This window comes from Gymnoscopelus microlampas (genome assembly GCF_963454915.1).
Source record: "Gymnoscopelus microlampas genome assembly, chromosome: 9".
Taxonomy (NCBI): Eukaryota; Metazoa; Chordata; class Actinopteri; order Myctophiformes; family Myctophidae; genus Gymnoscopelus; species Gymnoscopelus microlampas.
Window position 1 is genome coordinate 42506159 of NC_139946.1, and position 22208 is coordinate 42528366.

Below are 22208 nucleotides of genomic sequence, written 5' to 3' on the forward strand. Positions count from 1 at the left end.
TAGGACCACTACTGTTCCTGATATATGTGAATGATATGTCCTCAGCTTGCGACTGCAAACTGTTCCTGTTCGCAGATGACTCGGCTCTGCTGGTCTCGGACAGGGACAGGCTGCAGGTTGAGAAAACTCTCAGCACTGAACTCAACAAGATCTGCATCTGGCTCTCCGACAACAAACTCTCATTACACCTGGGTAAAACTGAATCCATCCTCTTTGGGTCCAACCCTAACCTTAGAAAGGCTGAGAGTTTCACGATCAAAGTGGGTGAAAATGTTATCACAAGAAAGGAGGAAATTACCTACCTGGGTTCCATCTTGGAGGCAAACCTCTCAGGTGACAAAAACGCTGAAAAGACGATCAAAAAGGTCCACAAAATAACACGGAGGATGTGGAGGCTTGTTCGTAAAGTCAGTAAGAATACTCTGAAGATTCTTATAGGGGCCCTCATACAAGGTCATTATGATTATGCATGCACTTCATGGTATCACAACACCTCCAAGGCCCTAAAAACAAGGCTCCAAACATCCCAAAACAAACTTGTAAGGCTACTTCTTGGCCTCAATTACAAAACCCATCTAACCCCTGATCATTTTGCTAGGCTTGGATGGCTTAGGGTTGAGGACAGAGTACAGCAACTTGCTATGGGCCTGGTCTTCAAGATACACCACAACATTGGGATCCCCCTGTATTTGTCAAAATACTTCCAAAATGTAAATCAAGTCTATGATCATAACACCAGAGGCAGCTCCACAAACCATGTTCAACCCAGATTTGGCACAACAAAGGGAATGAACTCTTTCTCATGCTATTCATCTAAAATGTGGAATGCCCTACCAAAAGGAGTAAAGGAGTGCAAAACCCTACTCACTTTCAAAAATGCCCTAAAGATACACCTTCAGGAGGCTGCAATTCAAAAATGGCCCCTGTCCAAGTCCTAACCTACCCCATGTCCTAACCTAACCCCCCCCCCCCCCCCCCCTCTCTTTCTTTTTTGTACATATTTTTCACCCTTCATACCAGTAACCTGTAAACTGATTGTATGACATTCTGTATAGTAGTGTGTATATCTGTCTGTCTCTTATATGTCAACATGATTTGTGTGCATGGGGATCTCATCTTAAACAAGCTACGTGCTTAACTGAGCTATCCAGTTTAGTAGACCTTGTATTGCGAATTTGTACTTCCATGTACTGTTATGTACTGTCATGTACTGTTCTCATGTCTTACTAAATAAAGTACATCAATCAATCAATCAATCAAGACATGGCAACACTACTTGTGAGACAACTGCAGAGCTGCTGTAGAGGCTTTGCGCCACCTACCGTACAGGAGGGTGTATGGTTTCCCCACTCGTTCGCTTCATTTTTACATTGAGTGTAATTCCGGCTTTCACCGGATGCGCCCCGTGACTACCGCCCATTGGGAACTTCCAACAGAATCGGCCACAGACGGGATTAAAACACTTCTTTATTGAAAAATATGGGTTAACACATTGCACAAATACAACGGACACCGAGTTAACATTTGGGGCAAGCGGGTAAGCACCTCATATTTTGTATTCGTACATGTTTGAAGAACTACGGGCTTAAATAAGTCAAAATCGATCAAATCTACGAGAGTCTTGATCTAAGGCTACCCAGACCATAGAGGTATAATATAACCAGACTCAGTCCTACTCTAGCACAATTTAACACTGACTATCTGTCAATGAACATTCTAGTGCAGGGGTCTTCAACAGGGGGTCCTCAGAGCTACTATAGGGGGTCCGCCAAATATTTGTGTGATTTTTTGTGTTTTTCTTTTTACATTAACCACTTGAACCATAAATAATTATTCCGAGTACTTTAGCCAGAAATAGCAGATCTACAAGCTCACACTGCAAGGCGTTGTGAGCTTATTTGTAGATCGGCTATTTTTGGCAAAGAGGTATAGGTGTAGAGGGGAAAAAAGAGCAGATGTGTACTCAAAAAAAAGTTGAATCTGAAACATAATTTTATACAATATAGAGGGGGTCCCTGCTTCATCTCTCTCTCAGCTAGGGGGTCCTTGGGCTGAAAACGTTGAAGACCCCTGTTCTAGTAGGCTTTGAACTTGAGACTAGCCATGGTTAACATGACGCTTGTCATGGTAGGCTATGACAGTCATGTTTCAGGGCTAAACTTGAGACTGACGTTGAGCCCATAGTTAGTTCCTACTTCCTCACTGATCTTTGCTCCTCCCAGCCTGTGGGTGATTGATTAAATTACGTTGTTTGTAATTGTTGTTTTTAGTTTAGAGACATAGAAGCAAGCAGGCGAAAGACTAACAATATGATCGGAATGTTTGCCTTGCCGTTGTTTTCAGCGACTACGTGGACCCTCCTTGTTCTGTTGTTCACTCTGCTGTTATTGTGAGTATGAAATATGAATCAATCCTTCTTTCTGCCTTTACTTGGACTGTTGTGTTGCATTCCCCAAGTTGCGCAGTTGGCCAGCTGCCATATCCATGTCTGAATGTGTCCTTAAACCTTTTTTTGTGCCTTATGGACAGGTCACGTTCGAAATGATGCACCATTAGTGCAGACAGAACTAGAACGTTGTGACAACTATTTTCTACATATTTAAAGACAAGTAGCCTACACCTAGGCTCAACATTCTTTCCCTCATTTCAAACAGTAGAAGTATCATTATGATATCATTGTGTTAAGTTAAACAGACAGCCTGTGCATCATGTATGTTTTTTATAATGTAATAATTTATATCTGCAAATTAAGTAAAGTTTTCAAAGAATTGTTGTGGAGTAAAAGTACAATATTTGCCTCTGAGATGTAGTGGAGTAGAAGTAAAAGTATTGAAAATTGGAAACACTCCAGTAAAAGTTTTTTTTAAAAAGAAGAAGAATAAAAAACTCATAATTGTAAATAAGTACAGTACTATACTTAGTTACTTTCCACCACTGGCTACGATGGTCGAACAGCAGGAGTTTTATAAATCATGCACAATCAGGACTATTATAAATAATAGTGACAACAACTATGCAGCTCAACAGCTCTACATTTACTCTACATTTCCTCAATCATAACAATCATAACTGTTGCACAATCTTATGGTGATGCCGCACCTGACCATACAATGTGATTGTGCAACAATAAGTATGGGTGTCCTGCTTTTGTGTCACCTAGATATGGTCTTTGGCCATACTATGGCTTTTACAAGAAGCTGGGGATTCAAGGACCGAAGCCCCTGCCTTTCATTGGAACCTTGTCATACACCATGACTAAAGTAAGTGCTCTCCATCCAAGCAACAGTGCAGCCTGGCTGTGTGTAAGCCATGTTGCAATTGAGTGTCCTGCACTATCTGTACCGAGTAGACCTCTAGACCACTGTTTCTCAACCTGTGGGTCGGGGGGTCCCCACATGATATGGGGGGGAAGGGGGGGGGGGGACAGTGAAGTGACAATTCAAGGACTTTTAAGACCTGTTTAATACAAAAAACACAAACATTACTGCATATAAAAAGCAACACTATACAAACTGGTCAAACATTGACCAAATTGTCAAATAAAAAAGAAAGAGATCAATATTGTGAAAACAGCCGATCTACAAGCTCACAACGCCTCGCAACGCAAGGCGCTGTGAGCTTGTAGATCTGCTATTTGCACAATATTTATCTGTGGAACAGAGTCAAACTAAATGTAATCCTCAACTCCTCAATTACAAGTACTAATTGAGGAGGGTGGGGGGTCCCCAGTTCAAATATGATTATTTTGGGGGGTCACGGCCTGAAAAAGCTGAGAACCACTGCTCTAGACCTTCTGCAGAGAATCTGCACATATACTGTAAACAGAGCTCCTACCTTTAAATTAATTTTAAATCTGTGGCCTTATTTGTATACTATTTAAATAGTTTTGAGAGAAAAAAAATGCTGCTCTTTGTCCCAAAGTGACCGCAAAAGATTCCTGCTATTTGTTCCAAAAAGCTTTATACCACCCTGTATATATAACATGTATATATAATGACGCAATGATGTGACATAGTTCTGTTTACACAATGCTGTACCCCCTCCAACTGTATATACTTTCCCCATTTTCAACTGTTTTTATTATATTTTGACGCTTGCTTTGGCAATGTAAACGTATGTTTTCTCATGCCAATAAAGCTCATTGATAGAATTATTCCACTCCAGAGGTCGCCAAATGCATGTTTTACTGTGCTCAAGTGTGAACAGAGGTGACTTTGGCCTACTTCTATCAGGTTACATAATGGTAATGTGACCTTTCCAGTTAGGTCGAATTACTAAAGGTTCAAGCTTTTTAAAATGGCCTTTTGGCATGAAATGTTGAATATTAATCATTATTCGTATTATTATAATTATTACTACTACTATTATTATCAAGTTCATCATTCAATGACCACAAACACAATTAGTATTCTATTCTGAACTCTTATGTTTTTTGATTGTCATAGTAGGCTAATAATGCTATCACCATTGTCACCGTGTTACAATGTTTTGGTTACTTTTTCCTTCTTGACATTTCTGAATTCTCTGTAATACTAATACTATTGTTCCTGAAATGTTGCAGGGCTTTGAGGGTTTTGACCGTGAATGCTATAGAAAGTATGGGAATGTGTGGGGGTAAGTTCATCATCTGTTTGTATGAATAAGAACTAAGAAACTCCACAAGAACTACATAATTATGCCAGATAATTCTGCAAGAGAATACAGTAAATCATGTTTTATATATATATATATATATATATATATATATTCTTGTATTTGTTTTACTGAGGATAAGGTTAGAAATAAGGTTAGGATTTAGGAGGTTAAGATTAGGAATAGGGTTTTGGCACCGTTTGACTGATGTTACGTGTAGGAATACGGTTACTGAGGTTACGTGTAGGAATACGGTTAGGGTTAGGCATTGTTTACTGAGGTTACGTTTAGGAAATTACTGGTGCCGTTCCGGTCGCCGGATTTGCCGCGGGCGAGCGTGTTCTGGGGCGAGCGTTCTGGTATTCGTTTCATTCATTTTATTGTGGCTGGGGTTAACCTGCCAGCTTGCGCCTGCGATTATTGCGTGTGAAGCTTACCTGAAAGAGAGGAAAAAAGTTGAAGCCAGCTCAACCTTATTCTGTAGCTTTTGTAGCAGCTCAACCTTATTCTGTAGCTTTTGTAGAGGGCAAAAGCTACAAGTGTCAGGCATCACAGAGCTCCAGGCACAAGGGCCATGTCAGCTGAACATGACAGACAGACCTCATCTTCTATTTGGTGCTGAGAAAGGATAAGAAGCCACACCCCCAAAATAATTTTCTGTTTGCATCATTGCATGTCTATTTTTTACCAGCTTGCAAGCTGGTCTAAGAAGAGACTGACCTACTAGTCATCCATGTGTTTGACATATTCGCGACATGTTTTCAATCACTGGCTGTCCTTTAAGACAATGGGGATACTTTCCCATACTCTGAACGGGCGGTCTCGTCCTCCCAAGCTATGGTACTAGACACGCCTCTCGCCTCTATGAAAACACGCCAGGCATACACGGCAACACACACACACAGAGAGAAAAAGAAAGCAAGCTGGTATAAATGACTGAGTCATGTCTTGTTAAATTTCCTAAGAACTGATTTTTTTCTTCATACTGTGATATCATGGTGTTCATGTGTAGGACATTTGAAGGACGCATACCGACGGTGATGGTGGCAGATCCTGAGATGATTAAAACTATCTTCGTGAAGGAATGCTACTCCGTGTTTACCAACCGCAGGGTGAGATGGCTACACAGTATCATATTCATGCAACACTTCTGCCATTCAGATATTATTTGAAACCAGTGGTTGTATGTGTGCTCAGGTCATGGTATTGTTGAGCTAATAGTATAGTTGAACTTCATAACTCCATAAGTTCAGAAGTGCTTTTTTGTTTACCAAACACAGGGTTGTGGTCCATGGGGTGTAACAAACTGATCTCCCCCATCTATGCCCTCTTTGCTGTCTCTCCATCACAGTAGTACGATTGGCATGAGAATAGGATGCATTCATAGACACATGTGGCGCTAGTCACAGTATGCTCATGTTCACAGGACCTGGACAAAGACTTTATGGGGCCCATGGCAGATGGAATGTCAGTGGTTAAAGATGAAAGGTGGAAGAGAATTCGGAGTACTGTATCTCCATCTTTCACTAGTGGAAGGCTAAGACAGGTAATATATTTTGGTCCTAATATGACTGTAGTGAAATGGCATATGTGTCAATTGTCATTCACAAATTGACTAATCTTAAAGGGGACCTTTTCCTGCCAGCTTACATAATTCATAATCACATTATGTTGGCTGTGAATATTCAGTGGTGAGAGTGCCAAGTGAACTCTTGCCCCACAGAACGCATTGGGAAATGTTAATCATGTTTTCACACACGAGACGTGTTCACGTTAAATATTGGCAAGTTCCCCTCTAACACAGCTATTTGTGTAATATACAAGACATTTGATCACATGCTGTTTATTTGCCCCAGGTACTTAAATAAGGCACGGACAGACACAAATGTGTTTAGGCACGGTTATCCAGGTCCAAAGGAACCAAGATACATGCTGGAAAATAATATCCTCATTTTTGGCTTGGACTGATGAGCTCAGGGAACCATGAATCTATAATAATCTATATTTATCACTTACTGAAGCTTTATTTACTATTTTAACCCCATTGTGCTGATAACTTACAACCACAAAGGCAATACAACGGTTTGCTGAACAATCAGAGAAAGCTGAAGTACCACAAGTGTGTGTGTGTGTGTGTGTGTGTGTGTGTGTGTGTGTGTGTGTGTGTGTGTGTGTGTGTGTGTGTGTGTGTGTGTGTGTGTGTGTGTGTGTGTGTGTGTGTGTGTGTGTGTGTGTGTGTGTGTGTGTGTGTGTGTGTGTGTGTGTCAGCTTAATTTCTCTCTTTGTGTATTGGAATGAACGCAAAAACAAGCAAACCATTTGTACAATTGTGGGGTATATATCATGTATACAAATACATAATGGTTTGTTGATTTGTTTTGTTTTTTCCTATCGTTAAGGTGTTCCCTAATGTACAGCAGTTTGCAGACAGACTCGTTGAGACTCTAGGGAAAACCAATTTGGATGAATCTGTTGACATTAAAAGGTATGTTTTCAAGCAGTATAACCTACAAGTGCACCCAGTCGCCTTGTGTGTATAATAGAGTTTTACTTGATGATTAATTGCCATGCAAATAATTGTGATTAATGATTTAATTGTATCCAATGAACATTGGAACATATAGACAATAATTACATTTCTGTTAGCCTTTTACGCTTCGTAAAGAAAAAATCCACATGGCAGATATGACAGATAACTTAAATATACAAAGAAAATACTGACATTTTTAATAACTTTATATTTTCAAAATAAAAATGGTGGAAACAGCCGATCTACAAGCTTACAACGTGTTGCATTGCGACGCGTTGTGAACTTCTGTTATTTCCGTAAAAAAAATAGACTATTTTTCAACTTGGGAATGATCATGCAAAATAATTGTGATTATCTCAAATAATTGATTAATTGAATAAATGATAATGTAATATGATTATGCAAAAATAATTGTGATTATCTAAAAAAATATTTTAATTGAATAAATGATTATGCAATGATTGTGACAGGCCTAAAGTTGTCTGTTGTGTTCTAACAAATTGACTGAGACTGACTCTGTTTTTGTAGTATGTGGTTTATGTCTTTTGTCTTATGTCATGTTTATGCTATGTCTCGGGGAAATGTGTTTGTGGTGTTATGTGTTCAAACAAAATATATAAATCATAACAAAAATAAAACCTCTGTTTTGTGTTAGGTTTGTGGCACCCTACAGTTTAGATGTTGTGACCAGCGCGTCGTTTGGTGTGGATACGAACTCTGTCAACAACCCAGATGACCCTCTTGCCAGTCATGTCAAGAACGTTGTGAACATAAGCGGGAGACTATGGCTCGTTTTTCTCATCAGTATGTAGTCTGATCTGTTGGTACATTTTCAAATTACACAATAGCATCAATAGTGAATTATGTCTTTGACAAGCCGTAACAATGAAAGTAAGAGCAGTCTATGAAGCATATTTTGTTACATTCTTGTGTGTACATTATATACACAAAATGTAGTCGTTTATATTGACAGAAGCTGCTTTGTTGGTGTTCATTTATGTGTCAAAAGTATGACACATACATTCACAGACCTACAATGAGAGGGAATGGAATCTCTTAAAGGTTCTATGACATTCATTTTTTTTTTTTATATATATGTTTTTTGGGGGGGTTTATGACCTCAATTACACCCAAAAAAACTGAACTTTGAACATTCAGTGGATTTTCTGTGGTCTGGGGTTTTCTGAATAATTAGGCTGAAAAGTAATCTGAGATTGGCCCTTGGATAGCGAAGTCACAGGCCATTAATCCCGCTCACTCTCCTCCTCGCCCCTCCCCTCCCCTATCCTTTCCTTTGGGGAGGGGGGGGGGAGCAGAGGTGATGATTGATAAGCAAAATCCCTCAACAGCGACACCCGCACGTTTGAAGGACCATGACAAAGACTTTTAATGTGTTGTAAAACTGAATGTCATGAAACCATTAATGCATGGCCTCAATCACAGCACAGAAGCAAAAGCTAAGCTCCTTATAACCATTGATTTCTATTTTCAGTGTTTGTCCCCTTCTCATCACATCTTTTGAAGCTGTTGGGTGTTTCAATGTTCCCGAAAGAAAGCGTGGACTTCTGCTTGAATGTCATCAAGAGATTTAAAGGCCAGCATCACGCAGATGACTCTGTAAGCCTCATTAATTTACTTGCAAATGACCTTTGGGTAAAAAACTTACAAAAAACACCCATTTAATGAAATGACTTAAGAAAGTTTATTCAAAATATTTATTAGAGCTGGTATGCAAAAAGATTAGATTCCACTTCGCTCTGACAAAAACTGATAAGGTGACTAATGGATGGGTGCTCTTAAAGGGTTATTATAGATAAGAAACGTAGTGCATGCACATCCACTCTAGTGTTCAGGTACAGCAAAAACATATAGAAAACAAAGTCCACTCCAGGGGTTTAACTACCACGCAGTTGCGTTGGGGCCCCGTGACATTTAGGGGCCACCCGTAGGGCTGTCACGATTCCAAATTTAAGTTGGCGATTAATTGTCACACTAATAATTGGGATTAACGATTTAATTGTGTTTTTGGCATTGAACATATGAATATGTTTGCCTCGTAATAAAAAAATACACAGGGTAGATATGACAAATAACTGAAATTTACAAAGAAATTACTGACATATTAATACATTTTATACTTAAAAAAAAGGTATAAAATAGCGGAAATAGCTGAAACGATTGACTAAAGAATTGCGATTATCTCAATAATTGCGATTACGCTATTATTTAATAATAATTGTGACAGGCCTAGCCACCCGTGCCATAAAATAATAAATAATACTGTATACAGAGATGCAGTAGTAGAATTTTGGCAGAGCCCAGTTGCTAGCAGCACGTTGACCACTCCGCCCAGTGTTGGCTTGTTGCGCCACTGTTCCACTCCCACTGTTTATTACATTTCGTCATCTTCCATCAGGTGAAGGTCAAGGTGTGATCAAAACTTTGAACTTGCAATAAACAGTGGGAGCATATTGGCAGTTTGCTCTTTATAGACCATTTCATTTTATTTTTTAAGGTAGAGTAGTCAATTATTTTTCTCCCCAATTTAGTCGTTATGCCAATTGATTCCTCCCCACACACATTTCTGTGTGTTGTCACTGCTGTCGTATCCTACTGACTCACCTACCAGCCTGATCTCACAGAACACAGTGAAATCGCATGGATTGACAATTCCGTCAACGGTGGGTTAGAACCCACAACCTCCGTGGTGGTGGGCAGGGACTTTACCACTGCGCCAATAGACAATTTTTAACCTTGTTAAAAAGAAAATCATATAGCAATTAAGAGCTGCTAAACATTTTTTGTGGATAAGTCATTTTTGGTACAAGGGGATGTAAGGATGTATGAAGAAAGTAGTGCACACACATGCGTGGCCCAGGTGCAAGACAAGCACAATCATAAAAAATAAAGTCTGCACACTGGTTTTTATTGCGTTTCGATCTATTCAGATCTTCATCAGGACATATACATCAATGTAAGCATTTTTATTTGTTGTCCAGAGTCGAGACTTCCTACAGCTGATGATTCAGAATGAGATATCAGAGACGGCACTAAAGAACGATCAGCCGAGCAAAGGTATGATGGTATATTTTTCAATGACATTTATTTTCTTCCGCCACATTTAAATGGATTAAATTGAGTCATTCTAACCTCTTCAAAAATACGAAAAAAAGCCTTGCCTTTTTAGTATGCCACCAAGCCCAGTATGTGAATACTCTATGGATACATTGTATGTGTGTGTTTTTGGTAAAGTTTTTTTTATTTTGCTACAGGGTTAACTGAAACTGAGATCCTCTCCCAGTCGTTTATTTTCATCTTTGGTGGTTATGATACCACCAGTACCACTCTGAGCTTCATCCTTTATAACCTGGCTATCAACCCTGACGTAATGCGGACCTTGCAGGAAGAAATAGATGCCAATGTCCCAAAAGATGTAATTAAATCTTGTGTTGTAAATATTTGACATTCTGTGTCAGCTTCCTCAAGTGTAACTGGATAGTTCTCCCAAAAATATGAATTCACTATCCACTCACTCTCATACCAGTTACACAGATGAAGTTTCTTTCTCTACATTACAAAGGGAGTTTGCCAGCGCAAAAAGCGGAGTCTCTAAAATAAGTGAAGTTAATGGTACATAGTTATTTTATAAAAATAACTATACTTACAGCATTTATGCTCTACTTCAGAATGTAAAGTTCCCCACACTTCTCTACGTTTAAATGTCTAAGGTTTGGGTGCACATGCATTTTCAAAAAGGTTTTATGGAAATGTTTTGCCCTATTTGGCAACTCAAAAGAACTGGTCACTGTTGACTTCAGTTCCTTTCTGAGAATCTGCTGTAGTTCTGGCCCGATGTGGACAAAGAAACACCTGTATTACAACTGGCATGAGGGTGAGAAGATTAATTTTCATTTCTGGGTGAACTACCGGTAATCCTTTTTTATTTGAATCTCTGCCAGTTCACAGCACACGATGAAAGCTGTCAATGGCATTAATGTATGCATTTCAAGAACATCAGTGTTCATCACATACGGTACATCTCCTGTCTGCTCATTTATTAAATCTACCTTTTGGCTCCAGGCTCCTTTTTCATATGAGGGTTTGATGGACCTACAGTACCTGGATCAGGTCATTTGTGAGTCCATGCGTTTGCTTCCTACCGCGCCTCGGCTGGAGAGGGCTTGCAAAACAGCCGTCCAAGTCAATGGCATCACCATCCCTGAGAACACCCTGGTGGCGATCCCTGTGTTGGTGTTACACAAGGACCCACAGTACTGGAACGACCCCGAGCTCTTCCAACCGGAAAGGTATCAGCCTGCTTTTTTTGTGTCAAGGATTCATCTAAAAAGAGAAGGATATTGGGCCCGATTCACTAAGCTGGTCGTAAATAAAGTGTAAATAAAGTGACTAAAGGAGGGTGTATTCTCTCTAAGCAAAAACCAACGTGCAATTCACAAAGGAAAGGGGTGTGTAAATCCCTGATATGTGCGGATCACGGTTGTTCCTCATTTTTGCCTGAATTCAGTTACTCTGAATAGTATTTTAACATGAACAGTTCGTTTAGTATGTGTGTTTTTTTGCTTTTGCAGGTTCAGTAAAGAAAACAAGCACAATATAAACCCATACGTCTATGTGCCATTTGGAATCGGTCCTCGTAATTGTGTTGGGATGCGCTTTGCTGTCCTGACCATGAAGATGGTGCTTGTACGTCTCCTGCAGACTTACATTGTGGAGACCTGCAAAGACACAATAGTGAGCTTATGATTGCACTCAAATGCACATTTCATTCAACTTTACCACATACTGTATGGCTTAGAGCAGTGGTTCTCAACCAGTGGTCCTTGAGGGGGTACCAGGTGGTCCCCAGCAAAATTAGTTAACATAGCGTCACAATAATTTTAACCACTTAGCTTTGGCTTTTAAAAAATAGCAGATATACAAGCTCATAGCGCGGCACCGAGTGCCGCGCTATGAGCTTGTATATCTGCTATTTTTGAAAAATCTTGAAAATATGTGCATATCTTTGAATATATACATTTTTTTAAGCGAACATTTTTAACTCAAATCTTTGCTTCTGGGGGTCCCTGGCACAACATTTTCAGATTTTTCAGCCAAATGTATATCAATTTAGGGGTCCTTGGCATGAAAAAGGTTGAAAACCACTGGCTTAGGCTTAGAATATGCAGGTTTTAGTAGGAATACAAACTATACCTACTGATTTCACTAAAGTGAAACCAGACCAGCTGATGTAATTATGTGTTTGGAATGAAAAGCTGCACACTCTCTTGGTTCTGATTTTAACTCCATGTTCTTCTTTCAGATTCCCTTGGAGTTTAACAATATGTTCCAGCCAGTTAAGCCAATCCAACTGAAGTTTGTTCCGAGAAACGGTATCTAAGGAGAAGCAGTTACTGTTCTCGGGGCATCTACAAATATGTTTAATGATGCACACTACCAGTAGGCCAACTTAGTACAGTACCTCCACACATTTTGTTTTTCCACTTATGTTTTATGATTTCCGCTGGTAACACTTGCTATGCATTCCATCTCTATAATTTTTTAAACATACTTATAATGCATTATAATCTGCTTATAAATCTGTGTAATTATAGTTTTAAGCACTCTTAAATGCTCATAATGCTTTATTACAATCATAGCATATTATGAAACCTATAATAATTATACTTACGAAGTCCTATAAAATGAAATATAACTTATAAAGTCAAGTATTAAAATACTTCATAATTGGACACTGGTGGACATTTTGGTACAGTAACGCTTCTATCATCCCATGTGATGTTCCGCAGAGATCCATTTGGGCCCTTTATTGTGTTCTATCTATATGCTTCCCTTTGATAAAATAATTTGTACCTGTGACATTCATTTCCACTCTTATACCGACAATACATCCCACCAAAATCCAGTATTGCAGGCAATGTGTCCTGTTTATTGTCATTGTCTGTCCGATATTAAGCTCTAGATTTCCCAGAATTTCCTGTAGTTAAATCAGGCAAATTCTCATCCTTCTGTGTGTCTGTGAACAGTTTATCTCTAGCTCCATTGGACCAATGCCCATATGTGGAGTTCATGTCAGGCATGATCAAATATGGAGTCCAAGCCAGTCTATGACGCCATGTTGATGACAGCGTTGTAACGACGGGTCGCCGTTACTAGACCTAATTAATATTTAAACACAGCTCTGCATAGGTATTGTATAGGGAAATAAAGACACCGATTGTAACAAATGCATTTATTGACGTTATGGTATATATGGTATTTCACTCTGAAGGTGCGGACGTGCCGATCTCTTTATACACCTACGAATGAACAGATAGGGCACATTAGTAGGACTCCACAGTAGTAGCATACTTTTTTAATTGACAAGTATAATGGTTAGACTGGTGAAGAGGATTGTAAAGGCAATGTGAATCTCTGATGTCTAAACGTACCTCTGTCTGTTCTCACTCCCTTCCCAGTGTGGTGTTCGGGTCAAGGAGTTTCCTCCAGGAACACGCACCCTATTTATTAGTTCCGGGAGGGTGATACCAAGTGGGAAGTGGATAGAGGGGAGATTGGCGTCGACTGTAATTAATTTAACCATGTATGTGGGGTGTGCATATTTAGTAGGCTCAGTGGTAACTGAAAATATGTATTGAGGGTGCATATACATGGGGCAATGTTTTAAGTAAAATGTATTGTGTGTTTATAGGTGTGGGAATATTTTGGAGGTACCTGGGGAATGGTATGAGCTAGCCAGGTAATAGGGACCCACCTATATAAGAGAGTCAGTCTGGGTATGTGGCTAATGGAAAGAATAAAATGTTCTTTATAAAACATGAATGTCTCTATGTCTATCAGCGTTGATTATTCTGTTATTAAATTACTGTAAAATAACTACAAATGGCTTTCACAAGCTTATATTATATTCTCCTCAACACTTGTATTCCCCCTATCTTGACAAATGGTATATTCCCCGGTTCAGTAGGTCAGTACAGGTGCAATGCATTATTGTTAATTAGCAGTTTTTTCAAGTCAGTGGCAGACAGACGCGTCGCTAGGTCTCTACTAGGTCGGGGGCTTAGCCCCGCAGGCAACGGGCACATGCACGCGCGCTGCGCGCGCGCGCGATTTTTTCCGCGGATTTCGCGGATTAGGGTGCTTTTTTCCCCGTTTTTTGTTACTTTATTTCGGTTTTAGGGTTAGGGGTAGGGTTAGGTTAGGGTGATAGATATATAATTCCAAAAAAAAAAAAAAACTTTTAATTTTTTAATTTTTCATTTTTTTTTATTGGTGGCTTTGGACAAAACATTGGTGGCTATAGCCACCGAAGCCCACCCCTAACGACGCCACTGGTGGCAGACAGTTGTTTACTTTTGGTAAAATAATACTATATCCACTGCTGGACTAATCATCATGCCTGGTTTCATTAAGTTCATCTTAAGGTCAGACACCAATCCGTGTACCCTTTGTCACTTGTCTTTCTTATTTCTTTGCTTCCTTGATGTGTATCTCTGTGTGCCATCAAAAGTGTATGCTCACTTTAAAGGCATTAGTAGGCTTAGGCTACTGCTGGCTTATTCTCTTCAACTTTTATGTGCTGTTTGGAGTGAAACTGGTCTTCTCTGTAACTGGTCTGTTCATGTGATACTGTTGTTTTGTTGTTGCATAGTAGGCTAATGAATAGAATCTCTAAGAAGGCTATTTCTCTGTTTTGCTCTCTAACTGTGCCACTCTGAAAATGGAATTGAAAATGACAGTTGATCAGCACATTGTGTTGGCTAGAAGCATATCCACCGTAGAGGCAAGGCAAGCTGCCTTCTCAAGTGAGCTCTTGCGGGCCCTGGCCTGAAAGACTGACCGAGGGGGGGGGGGGGGGGGGGGGACAATAACGCTTTGCCCCCCCGACGTCTCTGCTTAACGATAGATGGACGGGGAGCAAATCTCCCCCCGACAGCTACTCCAAACGTGTCCAATGTCCATACCGTTGGATTATCACAAACTGCATGTACATTTCTGCTTGCTGTCGTGGTGATTAGGCGACTGACATTACTTAGCAAAAGACTGGGCAAGTGGGCAGGCAGGGCAGCCCTCAACACCTTCACTGAAACAAGTCACTAAAAAGTTCTATGTCTCTTAGCGTTTGAGAGATATTTAACTGAAGGTTTGAACTAAAATTCAATTGTAGACATTTTCAAGTGCACGCCCCGTTGTCGCTGTAGAAGACGTTTGAATGTCATTTGATTTATTTATGTTTGTAATAGAGGGATGAGACTGCATTTGAAAAGGCTTATGTTGTCAAGCCATTTGTGCACATTGACAAGTTACAATGTAGCCTTTGTTTGGCATACTATTAGCCTATGAGTGTTTGGTGGCCTTTGATATTAATGCTGTCATATGACCTTGCCATACCTTAGCTTTTGCTGAATTGATGCCACTCTTAATGCTATTGCCTGCAACCGCAGCGAGGGCGGGTCTTCACTCAGTTGAACCAGAAGAAATCTTAGAAACATACCCTACTTTATATTCAATTTAAAAATTAATGGGACCATATTTGACTAAATCCATATCATGATGATTTAAAAAAGACTTTAAACTAGCGTTTGAAAACAAAGTGTTTATGAAAAGGTTTATAAAGGTAATAAAATCAAGTATAAAGTCCACCCCCCAAAACCTCATTCAGTTGTATTGAGATTATATCTTATTGAGACCAGTAGAAGGTGAAATAGCGACATCTGCTGGGCCATTAATAGGAACAGCAGGCTGAACGAGAACCCTGAAGTGAGCTTCAATTCCAGCCCCTTGGTTATACCCCAAGTTCATATTACCCCATGTTCATTCCAGTTTATGATAGGAAAGTTGCAGTTTGGACAGTCAATCGGGAAACATCCATTGACCCAAACCCATTCCAACCAATAACCCAGGTACAGGTGATCAGAGTTTAAGTCTGTCCAATCCCAAGTGATGCCTGCGAGGGCCAGGACAGAAGCCTGCTACTGGGGAAGACCTCGAAGAGGCAGGAAGCTCAACTATAGCCCCTAGGGAGCCCCTGGGCTTGGTCAGGCCAGGGCTAGGGGTGGTAGTGAGTGTTGCAGAGTGGACATGCTCGTGGGGGTGCAGATGTGAATGGTTGTGCTGCTGAAGTCCACTGTGTTGCCCATTGTCTGCTTTGGTATGGGCCCGCTCCTCCACCTTGGCAGCCTAGAGAACAATAGAAAAACCTTGAACAAGGTCCTGACTTAACAAGTCAAGTGGAATGCAGTCAGATATGTAAGCTCTGCTGTGTAGTGTAGCAAAAGATTCAGGTACCTCAGGTTCGTAGATTTCACACTGCACGTCCACTGCTTGTCTATTCTCCTTAACTTTGGCAGGCATTCTTACTTCAAACTGGTCCTCATGGGCTGTATGTGAGCCCAAACAAAAGCCCCTATGCTGGGAGATAACACAGAATAGCTGGACTTGCACATATGAAAGTTATTATGTTATCACAAACCAGTCATCTGAAACACTACAGTTTTATTGCTGAGTACTGGTCCAATTCTTAAAATCGTGTGTGTGTGTGTGTGTGTGTGTGTGTGTGTGTGTGTGTGTGTGTGTGTGTGTGTGTGTGTGTGTGTGTGTGTGTGTGTGTGTGTGTGTGTGTGTGTGTGTGTGTGTGTGTGTGTGTGTGTGTGTGTGTGTGTGTGTGTGTGTGTGTGTGTGTGTGTGTGTGTGTTTGCGCGCGTGCGCATGCGCTACTCACAGCAAACTGACAGTCCATGAGTGTGCAGTTGCCCAGTTCCTCAGAAGCAGTTTGCTTGGAGCATATTGTCTCCTGAATGGTGAACTCCACAAAGTATGATGGGCCTTCATTCCACTGAGAATACAAACACACGTGTGAGTGTGTGTCATCCTGTCAGTTGATTGAACTGTGATGGCATATTTTGTGAAATGATTTGCTTGCAGAGCAGTGTTGATTTTGACAGCACATTTTGATTTAGTTTTTTGTCAATATATTTAGTCTTAGTTTTAGTCACCATAGTTTAGTTTTTATTTAGTTTTTATTTACTTTTCGTCAGTGAAAAAAGGTAATCGACGAACATTTTTCGTCATAGTTTTAGTCGACGAAATCAACACTAGTGCTAGAGTAGACACAGGCTTAGCTAATAGTTGAAGATAACTAGGCTTCCTATGTTGTTGATTCCTTCCTATCTTTAAAACACAGGTGAAATGTAGACCTTCTAGTTTTTCTACTGACTTTGATGTGTAAGTGAGATAAATGAGATCTGCATTGGACCTTTCAGACCAATGCAACCAATGCCAACTGGATATTTTAAATAAGAACATTTAAACGAATAATCCTACCACCCAACCTCTATACAGGCCATGATAGTATTGGAACTGTTTTTGGAATGCATTTCCGTTGTATTTTATTGTGTTGTATGTATTAGTTGTGTTTTCTTTATCTTCATGTAGGGCAGGACTATTGGCTATTTATATGATACCTTTAAATCATGTAATCATGTGTCCCTCCCTCATCTTTTTATTTTATGTGTGTGTGTGTGAGGTTGGTTAGTTTGTTGAAACCTGACCTGTGAACTGGCTTTTGTAATATTTTCCAAGGTCAAGTAGTTGGCTAAGCGGCTCTCTGTGTTGAATCTCTGCAGTGACAGGTTGGCCGTCTCCATGACGATAGGATCATTTAGGTTATCAGCTGTGGGGCAGTCGGGGCACACATCCACCACTGCTGTGGCAGGAACTAAACACAAGAGTTAAATTAATGAGATGTCAAACAGTCAAATTACATTCTGGTTTAGGTAACAATCCAGCACCTATAGCTCTAATAATCACACTTTTTAGTGCACTGTTCTAAAATAAATTATAGTGTGTTCCTGACATGTAATTTACTCTACTTCTTAAGTGCCTTTTAAAGAAAAAAAGGGGGGGGGGGGGGGGGGAAGAAACCTGTGCTTTTTTTACCATTTGACAAATTAACTACTTGACCTCTTTCCCTTCATTAATGCAAGGCTACATCTTCCTCTGTGACACTAATTACCTAGCCACTTCTGAGATGTATTGTTTTCAGATTGTGTTACTTGTTCATTTCTGGATAGCCAGAATAAATGCATGACATTTTTGTGAGCTTGCGGCTTCTTGCTGTTATAGATATGTGCTGTGTGAATTCTACTCCTCATTACCACATCAAAATACATCAAAATACCCTTAAATCAGTTGCTCAACTGACACTGTTATGTTTTAACCTGTTATCTAATCCTGTGCGAATTTCAGCACTGTACCTTGACGAATTTTACACAAGTAGCTCTGCAGTTCCACTTCAGTATCAACATGAATGGACACCTGACACTCTCCATACACCTGTCAAGAGACACACACACACACACACACACACACACACACACACACACACACACACACACACACACACACACACACACACACACACACACACACACACACACACACACACACACACACACACACACACACACACACACACTCTGAAACTAGAAGGTAATTACTAACTTTCTGAATGAGTAGGCTATTTGAGGAGTAGGACTTAGGATGAACTAGAATGATGATGATAATGAACTAGAAAAAGCTCTGAGACACTGCTAGTGTTTGTGTTTGTGTTTGAGTGATATGTTAGCATCCCCTACTGATACTCACTGGAACTGCTCCAATGTCCCTGACTTCACACTGTTTCCATGGCTTCCTGCTGGTCACGTGACATTTGGTCTCTAAGACATCTATGGTCAACTTGTAGAGCAGGCCACCTTTCTCCTGAACAGAGAGAAATAAATAGACATGAGAGAAAGAGATGGGAAGACTTTCAGATTAATCCAACAAACAAACAAACAAACAAACAGCTTCGATTTCGCAAGCCACTGAATGACAGTTAAGTCTCTGAATAAGGTTACATGCATTAGCCCTTATCACAGCTGATATTTTGACGGGTAAACACACAACAACATTGTGGGTTTGTTTCATTTAGGTGGTAGCTACTGTGTGCCAGCATGTTGGACAGCTCCTGCTTTAAACTTCACACACAGAAACCCATAAATGAAACGCACCCATAATTAACATTAGCTGCTGCATTTAGGCAACCTGTCAAAAGGTCTCTGAAAAGGGTCACCTGGGTTGGACGATTTAGTAGTTAGTACACTTCTGCCAGTGCTAACAAGCACTCTCTTTGCAACTCTCCCTTTTCTTTTTGTCTTTCAATATGGCATACTATAGGATGCAGAGACCAGCTATAGCCTGATTTATACTTAGAGCATATTGTACTTAGCCCGGCATGGCCAGACTAATATCACTGCGTAGATATTAGTCTGGAATCTCTGTGTGGAACCTGCATTTCCGAGGGGCAAATTAAAAAAATGCCTCTGGTGAAAAAAAAATCATACTGGGCTCTGATTGGTCCCTCACAACTTCGGAGGGAGAGAAATACAATTTCTATTGAGAGGGGACAGACCTAATCTGCCGAGGGCAATTATTTTTTTGCAGTGGCAGATTCGTCTGGAACCAGGCTATATTGTACTTGTAATGCATGAGGGCCATGTTTTTTCCCAATTACTTTTTCATTTAATTTTGTATTTATTTTTTAATTAAAAAAATAAAGAAATATGTATATCTGCAACTGTTGTTGCGTGACATGTTGTGTAAATCAGGCATTATTAGCATTTCATTGTCTTTTTACAGCCACAAAGATGTGGCTGTAAAAAGAGAGTGTGTGTGTGTGTGTGTGTGTGTGTGTGTGTGTGCGTGTGTGTGTGCATGCATCCGTTGTACACACCTTTTCAGCTGCAGAGTGTGACATGTCATACAGTCTGTTGAGGCTGAGGATGTATCCTTGCGTCCGGTCCTGGTTGATCTGTTCCAGGGCCTCCTCCGCCACCCGCACTGCCTCAGGGTTCCCACAGCCAGGGTTGTCTGGTTGTGGCGTGGCCGTGGTCCCCTGCCACCACAGCGCAGCCAGACACAGGGCCAGCAGGCACACATTTACAGTCATCCCGAAAAACACACAAACAAGGTGTTCCCACAGCTAAAAGCCTTAACTGTTACTGCTAAGTTTATACTGAAACTCTGAAGCTTCAGCAGCTACAGTATAGCATCAATGCTAATGAGCGGGAAGGCCCACGCCAATCCTTGGCACAGATCTTTCTTATCTCACACTGCTAAGTTTAATCACCAAATAGCAGTCAGCTATTCTGACAGCTAAACATGTGAGAAGAAAGAGTCTTAGAATGATGTGTTTTGGGCTACAAATTGCTCGATGGGGACTGCTGGACTTTCCCCCCTTTCTCAAAGGACAAGCAAACAGCTGCTATCTGCTATAGGCCAATGGCTTGGTCTGATAACCTAACGGGGTCATAGGACACTGGGGGAGTAAGGTAAATAGTATGTATATCAGATCATAGGTTGTTTGTTAAATGGAGAGAATGTCATCATTGAGCAAATAGCCCAATTAGGCTATCGTGTCTAGACTTGAGTTTCGATGCAAAAAATGTATAAATTGCTGAGACAACATTTTGAGAGAGGACAGAGAGGTCTTATGGTCGTGGCCAGTGTGATCTAATATGAGAGTGATGACACTAGCATTGACTCCCATTGTAAATATGGAATGCGGAAATGCTCAATGAGATAGTTCCAATGTTTGGAACTATAGCCCATTGCGTCCCTCTTTGCGGCGAGATCAAAGCGTGTCATAACTCTCTCTCTCTATGGGTCTGGTCGGGGCATGATAGGAAGCTTCACATCAAGGATAATTTATAGGTTAAGGAGCAGGTGTTTTGAATCATGGATACTAGGGAGCGTCATTCAGTGATGGAATGTTCTTTCCAGAAGTCAACTGCAGATCCATTATCCCGCCCTACTTACTTTACTTACTGCCCTTTATGCCGGCTGGCATGTACTGTAGGGCAGCAACAAAGGATCTCCACTCCTGTCTGTTCTGGGCCAGCGTCTTTATAGAACCCCTCCTACATGTAGGCCTATACAATAGATTCCTCACATTTTTTACTTCTTGACACGTTTGTTTCAGTAGTCCACACTGCACATTTATGGTATACATATTATTATTATTATTTAACTATTATTGATTTCATGTATGGTATTTGGTAGATAAAACCTGTGCCCTATCAAGCGATAGTTTAAAAAAAAGCACAAATAATGCAGGCTTCAGACTTCTGGGACACCTTTTGGTTCTCAATAATAATGTGAGCCATGAAAATAATTGCGTTAATGTGTAAATCTTAGGTTTAGTAATTAGGCTATTCTCAGGATGAGCGTAATCACAGTGCACTGGTGAATTACAGTGACCAGCTTTTTTTTTGTAATTACATCATTGTACATCTGTTATAATGTATGTGTTGTTGCTCTGAAAGACTGAAACCCTTTTTGGCTCCTATACTGTTTTCTCTGTGTAGGAATGTTACCCAAATATTGACACAAATAACATTGTGTATTTTCACATATCACATGTATAACTAAATGTATGATTTAGAAATAAAAATCAAAGGTTTGTCACAAAAACATAGCTTTATTTTCAAGGAGGGCCAGTTGTGGTTGGTCTATACAAAGATTTGCAGTGATTAACTTGTGGCTATTATAATAATGATAATAATAATATAGAGCTTTTGACTCAAGTTCACTATAAACTAGTGTATACCCAAAAATGGTGTTCATCCGTTACTGTATGTATGGATGACTTGTATTTTAAGCAAGAAAACCTCACACTCATACGCCATTATCCTTCCTGTCTCTTGAATGTTGTAAAACAAATCTCAAAATGAATTACAAACGTATGTGCCATATGCTTTTAAAACAGGCCTATATGTGGGATCTTTGCATCAATGTATATATACTGTATTATCCTACAGAGAGACGGCAATGTTTTCTGACTCAAATCTACTACACACTCAATATGCCCCTTTTGTCAATATACTGTAGCACCAGGACACATCCAATAGTCTATTGCTGTGTAACTATTTAATTCCAGAGCTATGAATCGTATTATGGTTTTGGACACCTGTCATAAGGAATCTAATGC

The 22208-nt window shown here is 40.2% G+C and overlaps 2 protein-coding genes and 1 long non-coding RNA gene across 4 annotated transcripts in view; 1 reads left to right on the forward strand and 2 right to left on the reverse strand.

Moving 5' to 3' along the window:
• Positions 1-22208, reverse strand: part of LOC311051858 — a 255015-nt gene that overhangs the window by 18694 nt on the left and 214113 nt on the right. The window lies entirely within an intron of this gene.
• Positions 1404-13939, forward strand: LOC311051763 (cytochrome P450 3A56-like). 2 transcript variants are annotated; one of them, XM_084066398.1, is made up of 14 exons: positions 1404-1537; positions 2344-2389; positions 3161-3260; positions 4562-4614; positions 5645-5744; positions 6059-6178; positions 7032-7117; positions 7818-7966; positions 8655-8779; positions 10162-10237; positions 10435-10595; positions 11243-11469; positions 11752-11914; positions 12483-13939. In XM_084066398.1, exons 3-14 carry the CDS (start codon positions 3252-3254, stop codon positions 12558-12560), a joined length of 1347 nt encoding a protein of 448 aa, XP_083922524.1. In that variant the 5' UTR covers positions 1404-1537; positions 2344-2389; positions 3161-3251; the 3' UTR covers positions 12561-13939. The 2 variants fall into 2 exon arrangements, with proteins under 2 accessions (XP_083922524.1, XP_083922523.1); XM_084066397.1 differs by lacking the exon at positions 1404-1537 and having other exon boundaries at positions 2259-2389.
• LOC311052436 (fetuin-B) lies at positions 16094-20168 on the reverse strand (the record flags this gene model as incomplete). The annotated part of the gene is made up of 7 exons (XM_084067399.1): positions 16094-16360; positions 16469-16591; positions 16902-17015; positions 17731-17897; positions 18436-18514; positions 18827-18940; positions 19953-20168. 7 exons carry the CDS (start codon positions 20166-20168, stop codon positions 16094-16096), a joined length of 1080 nt encoding a protein of 359 aa, XP_083923525.1.

What these genes read in the sequence shown, in the direction of transcription:
- LOC311051763 (XM_084066397.1), top strand. Translation starts at nt 2,310, where the DNA reads ATGATCGGAATGTTTGCCTTGCCGTTGTTTTCAGCGACTACGTGGACC. An exon ending in GAACGATCAGCCGAGCAAAG is followed by an intron (nt 10,238 to 10,434) that starts GTATGATGGTAT and finishes ATTTTGCTACAG; the next exon opens with GGTTAACTGAAACTGAGATC. An exon ending in GAGCTCTTCCAACCGGAAAG is followed by an intron (nt 11,470 to 11,751) that starts GTATCAGCCTGC and finishes TTGCTTTTGCAG; the next exon opens with GTTCAGTAAAGAAAACAAGC.